The sequence below is a fragment of the Calliphora vicina genome, chromosome 3, assembly GCF_958450345.1.
Source record: "Calliphora vicina chromosome 3, idCalVici1.1, whole genome shotgun sequence".
Classification (NCBI taxonomy): Eukaryota; Metazoa; Arthropoda; class Insecta; order Diptera; family Calliphoridae; genus Calliphora; species Calliphora vicina.
In genome coordinates, this window is record NC_088782.1 from 28,551,259 (window position 1) to 28,559,261 (window position 8,003).

At 30.0% G+C, this 8,003-nt stretch overlaps 1 protein-coding gene across 2 annotated transcripts; it reads right to left on the bottom strand.

Annotated features, from left to right (window-relative positions):
* Positions 1-1,891: 1,891 nt before the first annotated feature.
* LOC135954481 (uncharacterized) lies at positions 1,892-7,760 on the bottom strand. Of its 2 annotated transcripts, none has more exons than XM_065504660.1 (3): positions 7,474-7,760; positions 2,394-2,858; positions 1,892-2,332 (listed from the first exon to the last, which is right to left on the bottom strand). In XM_065504660.1, exons 1-3 carry the CDS (start codon positions 7,640-7,642, stop codon positions 2,079-2,081), a joined length of 888 nt encoding a protein of 295 aa, XP_065360732.1. In that variant the 5' UTR covers positions 7,643-7,760; the 3' UTR covers positions 1,892-2,078. The 2 variants fall into 2 exon arrangements, with proteins under 2 accessions (XP_065360732.1, XP_065360731.1); XM_065504659.1 differs by having other exon boundaries at positions 2,394-2,864.
* Between the last annotated feature and the right edge of the window lie 243 nt (positions 7,761-8,003).

Consider the following 8,003-nt stretch of genomic DNA (forward strand, 5'->3'; position numbering starts at 1 on the left):
AATGAGCATCGAAAATCTATAAAGTTCAAAGTCTACATCATCTTGAGCATAAAATTTCAAGAAAATGGAAATTGCAATACAAAATGTTACTGGGATACAAACAATAAATGTGTCTGCAAACATTTACACTTATATATGAGCTAAATAGTATATGCTAACTAAATTTCATCACCATTTTGTTGAACATAAAGAAAATTTTTAAACTGAAGGCGTTTAGTACAATATATGTATAAGGAGACAAAAGAAAACTAAATTCCTATGAGACTTTAAATTTCCAATATTGATCTTAAATATAACAAGTTAGAGAGCTATATTCGGCTGTGCCGAATCTTATATACGCTTCACCAAATTATACTTAAAAATATTTTTTTAAATATTATTATTTAAACAAAATAATTTTTTTTTTAAATTTTTAAAATTTTTTTTTTCCAATTTTTTTTTATTTTTTTTTAATTATTAAAAAAAAAATTTTTTGATAAAAGAATTTATGACAAAAAAAATTTTTTGGTGAAAAAAATTTGGGTTAAAAAATATTTTTCTCGATTTTGACCCATTGTAAGTCCAACTTACTATATACATGTAGCCTTATATACATCGTTGCAATGGACTTTGAAATATCTATCATTAGATATCCATATTTATAGATTTTTCGAAATTATTCGAACTTTTTATATATATAATTTGAAAGTAAATTTTTAATTAGGCTTAAGTTCAGTTTTATTATAATTTATTTGTAATAATTCAAAGAATATCACTGAATACTAAAATTTTAGACAATTGACAAATTGGAATGCATTTTCTACCCTGCCAAGGGCGTCATCAACAATCTTCATTGTCAAGGTCTATTTGTAAATATCATCTATTTAACTTACTATTATTAGGAATTAGAATATGGGAAGCCTAATTCATATTTATATTATTTGTAAATTAGACGAAATTTCAAATATTTTTATTATATATGTGTATTCTTATTATTACAAATTTATAATTTTTATTAGTGTTGCTGTAGTCAACCTTTGGTTAACAATTCAGCTATGTATGTTTTTCGTTGAATCAATCTCCAGTTTCATTCAACGAATCAACACCAAGGAGAATAAAAGAAAAACACAAACGGCTTATTTAAAGTTGCATAATGCTTTCAAATAGCAGTGCCCAAACTTTAACATATCTGTGGGCATTATTAACATTGAATAAACGCATTCAGTTGACCATTGATCGTAAGTTGGCAACGCTGTTTGCTGCGACCGTATATTCGAATTCGAATATTCAGTTAAATAACATTGTAGAAAGTACACCACAGATGGCGTATGTATTAGAAACCTCTAGACAGTTAAAAAGAAATCTTGTGTGCAGATGGCAGTGTTATAAATAGTGACAGAGGTTGCAATCGTTAGTGAGTTTTGATCAGAGACGCTTTTCGAATAAACATCAACTGAGTGTGCTAAAGTGTGTTTGTATTTCTGCGAATTTATAAATGTGTATAAAAAAGCATTGAGTGACTATTTAATTCTGTTGTTATACATTTTAAATAAATAAAGAGTTGTTACAATTTTCAAACTACTAAACGGCTTTTATTTGCAATCAAAAGTATCCGGTTTATTTAATGGAAATAAACCAACTTTTTGAAAAGGTTAAAACGTAACAATATTGTCTATATTAATGACTTATTAATCCAGATATAGATCAAAAATAGGACAAAAATCGAGGTTGTCGCGGTTTTTTCCTTATATCTCAGTCATTTGTGTGGCGATTTTGTTGATTTTAAATAGCAACAGAGTCGGAAGAATTCCCGATATATTGATATATATTGTATGTAAATTATTTGGGGGAAAGTTGATTTCAACCCTTGCCACTCATGGCAAAGGGTATATAAATAAAATATTTAGTAGGCTGTTTTTCAAACATATGTATATTATTTAGAAATTTTACAAAAAAGAACTTAACTTACTATTTTTTTGATGATTTTAATGATACAAATTTAAAAACTAATTAAAAATCAACAAAGAGATAATTACACAATAAAGCTTGTGAAACTAAACACATTAGTAGTTATCATTTATAAAGTGTAATAATAAATTCTATTGAACATAGTATTCCTCTGAAGAATATCCATAATAATCGGGATAACTCTCAGTAAAACATTTTTTCATACGATTAGCATGAATATTACTAAGATTTTGTGTTAAGCAACCACTGGGCCCCAACAGATGTAATGCTATTTGATCCTTGCAATCGAATAGTTGATCTTTATTGCAATCTCTTTTATAGCGGTCATAATATTGTCGTATCACTGTGGCGGAACAGCTGTCATCATTAACACAAGTCAGATAGTCTGTAAGAAGAAAATGGTTAAATGTAAAATAAAATTATGTTACAAGTAAATTGTTACCCACCTTGATCTTCATTATCCGTACTGCCACCTGCTATTGTAGGTCTGCCACCATCAATCCAATACAATTTTGATATTCTATATAGACCGCAAGGATTGCCGGAACCACAAAACGTTGGCAGACACTCGTTTACCGTCATGCACAGGCATCTAAGGCAGGCACTGGAATCATTAGATATTAATATCATATCAGACTCTGAATTTTCAGCTATATCATCGATATCATCATCCAGATCTTCATCTAGATCTCCATCAATATCATCATCAATATCTTCATTAATATCATCATCTATATCATCATCTGTCTCAAATTGTCTGGCGTTTATGTATGGCATCTCATCATCATCTCCGGGTGACGATGCCTCGACTATATCGTTTTCTACGTCAGTATCGTCCTCTGCAGTATTAAAATTTTCATCGCTTACTTTTCTATATTTCGAATCATAATCATCCATCCAGGTTGTAGACTCTAAAACTGGAAAATATATACATATGTAAACATTTATAAAAATTTTCTTGTATCATTTGCAAACGAACAGTGGGATCAATCTCTAAGTCAATGTAATAAATATGTAACTTCTAAACTACTGGTCAGATTTAAAAAGAGAAACTGAGAATATCACCAGAGTATAGGTGGTAATTTTAAATGAAAAACATTTCCGGCCTTGATAATATTGCTAATATTAAGCGATTTTAAAAATTTTTTAAATAAATAAAAAATTAAATAAGAGCAAAGACACGGACCCTTCAGGCTAAGAAATATTGCTGAACAAATTAATTATTCCCGGTCAAAGACTATGGATATAATTACAATTTTTTTGTCAAGAAATACTTGTGTTTGGTTTCAATCGCTAAAATTTTTTTGCTTTAAATTCTATCTATCAAAATAAATATTTTGTAACTCAAGACATACAATTTTTGTGTTAAAACATATATTTTGATACTATCCCACTGGAATCCCTCTAAGAGACCAAAAAGCTCTTAAAGGAATGGATCTAAGCTTTCATTTGAGCAAAAAAAAAATTAAAAAGAGGCCCCATTTTGGAAAAAAGTTCTATTTTGCCAAATAATATCAAAAATTGTATATCTTGAGTTACAAAACCTTTATTTTGCTATATATCCCACTCGCATCCCACTAAGCAACCAAATAGGCCTTAAAGGAATAGACCCAAGCTTTCTTTTGAGCGAAAAAATTTAAATAAAGGGCCCATTTTTAAAAAAAGCTAGATTTTGCAAAAAAAAAAGTAAAAATTCCATATTAAATTGCATTTATTTTGATAGATATCCCACTCGCATCCCACTAAGCGACTAAATAGGTCTTCAAGGAAAATATCTCAGCTTTCTGTTGAGCAAAAAAAAAATTAAAAAGAAAAAAGTCAACAAATTTTTTGATTTTGCAAAAAAAATCAAAAATTCCATGTTTTGAGTTACAAAACATTTTGTTGATAGATATCGAACTCGCATCCCACTAAGCGACCAAATAGGTCCTCAAGGAAAATATCTAAGCTTTATTATAAGAAAAAAGGGCCCATTTTAAAAAAAATCAAAAAAGTTTTTGATTCGGCAAAAAAATTTTAATTTTTTTTTACTTTTTTCGAAAGATTGAAGAAAGAGCTATCTAAACTATTTGGGACACATTTTGCTAAGAACAATAGGTAATAAGTTACATGGATGAGAAAAATCACAATTTTGGCCAAAATGTCATATTTTGACCCCCTCAAACTCCGAGAGTTCTTGACCGATCTTGTTGAAAAATTGTGTCTGAATTGCTATCCAATAGGTCAAACCTTTCATCAAAATTTCATCTCGATCGGAAGACATCGATTTTAAAAGTTGGTTCACTTGACGTGAAATCCCCCATATTTTAAAATACAGCTTATTTAGAAAAATAATCGAACACTACTGGTTAGGAAAACTTTGTACAGCTTGTAACTTATGAGCAGATTTCAATAAATGAAACTTTGTAATAAATCATGTGGAAATGCAAAGAAATTCCAGTTTATTTAAATAAGTTATCGGTTATACTTTAAAATATATTAGATGTGTGACTTAAAAATGGATTCCGACCCAAAGGAACTGATCATCTCTTGATGCCAATAACAAATCAAACCAATTTTAGATACTCTATTCTGAAATGCAGCGTATCCCAGAGAGAGAGTAAACAAACAAGTAATAGACGAACGGAGCAAGGTCGGGACTATAAGGCAAAACATCCCAACCACATCCTTATTCTTGCCTATCGTTGTCATGAGTTTTTCGTCCACTGCTCACTTCAGAGAATTCAGTTGTGTTCGGTACAGATTCCCTGTGATGGTCAGGTCAGATTTCAGCAGCTCATAATCATTTCTTTGGCTTTGATGCCGATTTAAAAAATGCAGAATTCACAACAGATGGCGTATCGTGTGAAAGCGATTTTTGTCTTTAATAACTTATATGTCATTTTGAAAGGCACATATCTGTTATTTTTTCTAACTTAATTATTGAACATTATAGTATAAACAACATAGTTTTTTTTGCTTCGAAAATTTCGAATTTTGTACCAACAAAGCGTCTTATGCGGGTAGTTTTGCTTTATTTCTTTAATTTGAAAGAAAAAAAGTGCACCAGAAGCACACCGATTGCTTACCGAAGCTTATGGTGATTGAGTTCCATCGATTTCAACGTGCGACAGATGGTTTGTCCGGTTCAGATGTGGTGATTTTGACAAAAATCGCCTAGGCCAGACCAAGAATTGGAGCCATTACTTCATGAAGATTGTTGTTAAGCTCAACAAAAGCTTGCAACATCATTGGGAGCTACTCAAGCGGAAACTTCGAAAAGTCTGCAAATTCAGAATTCATCCAAAAGCAAATAATTGAAGATGAGAGCTCATGAAAGACGATTTTGCATGTACGAAATTCTGCTTCAACGCTATAAAAGAAAATGATATTTGCATCGAATCTTTAATTTATATGGATCAATTACGATAACCTGAAGTGCAAGAGATCGTATGTGAAACCCGGCCAACCAGCCGAATCGACACAAAAGCCAAATATCCATGACGCTAAGATAATGCTCTATATTTGGTGGGACAAAGAGGGTGTTCTCTAGTATGAACTGCTGAAATTCGGCAAAACCATCATAGGGAACCTGTCGAAGGCAACTGATTCGGCTGAAGAGAGTATTGGCCAAAAAATGCGTTAAAAACTATTTAGATAGAAGTGGTTGGGAAGCTTTGCCTCACCCGGCTTATAATCCATAGCTTGCAGAATGCTCTCTCTGTAAAGCGATTCACATTGGAACAGAGTTTTCGCTATTGGCTTGATTCGTTCTTGGCCTCGAAAGATGAGCAGTTTTTTTTGGCTTGGAATCCATATGTTGCCAGAATGATTAGTAAACTCCATAGCTAACAATGGCCAGTACTTTGAATAAATTTATATTGTACAAATGTTTCAAAATAAAAGCTAAAAATATTAAAAAAATCACGCAGTTTTAAGTTATACACCCAATATAATAATTAATATCGTGTGAAATTGAACACAAACATGTTTTATATGAACTTTTATGTTTCTAACAAATTTTGTGAGGATCGGTCCAATTCAAACTCATTTTAAATTTTGTCTTTGAGTTATAAAGTTTTATTTATTGAATTTTATTTTATTTCCAGACGTGGTCGATTTGGACACCTTGTATCTAGGATTTTTACCCCGGGACAAATTTCTCGGGAATTTTTCACCGGGATTCTCTCGGAATTAAAAAACAAAGAAAACAAGTTAGAGCTCTATGTTTTTCTCAAAAAAAAAAAATTTAATTTTTTTTAGAGTTTTTGGTTTATATCTCGGCCATAATATTGAATTCATTCCTTTTACTAAAAGGCTTAAGAAAATGTTTTTCAATTCATTTTGTAAATAAAACTGAATGAAGAAAAAGAATTTCGATTGGTAGACTTGAATCGACGAAAATTAAATCATTCACAGTTTGAATAATCAGTTATCAGTTCAAAATTAATTAAACTTAAATTAAGCTTTTGAATGAAAGGCTGATATTTATTAATTACGGATTAAGATTTTAGTGAATTAAGCTCAAATTGAATTAATTAATACGAAGCTCTATATATAATGATTATAACACTAAGTTTTTATATGAAATATTCCTAATTTGCAGTACATATTGTTATATATTTCGGGAATAGCCGGGTACCCGGGAATGTAGAAACAAATATTTCCGATTCCCGGATATCAAAAAAGGTCGGGAAATTAAAAACCCTACTTGTATCTCAGCTTGTGTTCTAGCGGGTTGGTCACAATTTTAATTTTCTCAAAGCCCATAGCCTCCTCTACAATTCGTTCTTACATCATTTTAGAAGATTCTGATTTGTTGCCAATTTATTTCGATAGATCTTACTGTGCAGCGACGCTCCTGAGAGTTCAATGTTTTGATTCAGCCCCTCTATGCAGTTTAATATAAAGACTTGCTTGCATTTGTTTGATTCGTGGAGTATTTCCTATCAACAGATAGTGTATCTGTAGGCCCCACTGTACAATGCATTCCAAAACAAAAATGTCATTAGGTTTTAGTTTATTTACTTAAAGATTGAATAAATAAAATAAAAACATATAATTTGAGAAAATTTATTTATTAAAATTGTGTTTTTTTATTAAAATTAAGTGTTTACTCATTTTCTGAAGAGTTCAATATTATAATCATATATAAAATCTGTACAGAAATGTTTATTCTATTAATCTCTTATCTATGTCTGTAGTGTTTTTGTTTTGTTTTAAACTGGCCCCACATGCTTACAATACGCTAACAATGTATTATTTCTTATCAATACAGTGAGTGCAACAAAAAAAAAAACTACTCAGCAGATTGATATAATAGTTTTAAATAATTTAGTTTAAAGTATTATTTTGTTGTTCATTTAAAATTTTAATATATAAAATAATAAATATTCACCATAATTTATTCGTATGTATATTTCATTGAATTTGTTTTTTTGTTTAACTTTATCAATTTTAATTTAATTGCTTTTTTTTCAAACACAAAATTTTCATCATATTTTATTTTATTGCTTTTTTGTTTGTTTAAATTTTAAATTTACATACCAACGCCACTGGTTGGTTTTACACGATCACGATCTAAATTAAAACTCATGCGGCCCAAATGAGTTTTTTGTCTCAAGTGCAAATAGATGGAGCCGACAATCAATAGAAACGATATAACTAATGCCGTAATATAAATGCGACGATTTTTTTCTTTGCTGAAAGGCATCATTTATATCTATAAAGTGAAATATTGATTTAAATAAATTTGTATCGAAAATAAAATGCACTTTTTTAACAACACGCACAACAGCACTCTCGGTTTGTTTCTTACCGGCTGTTAAAATTAGACTATAAAGTGAGATGTTTTTTCAATATACTTGGAGTAGTGCTGCGCCTAAAAGAAATTATTTTTGTAGCTGATAAGTATTTTGTTGTTTATACATTTTAGTGATAACCTCTCATTTGTCAATAGGTCAGTGTTTTAAAGGGCTGTAATCTTGAGAGTAATTGATTTCTTTTGTTACAAAAATTTAATTTATACTATCTTCTTATACTTTAAAAGATGTTTAGTTAAAATTTTTAAATTCTCG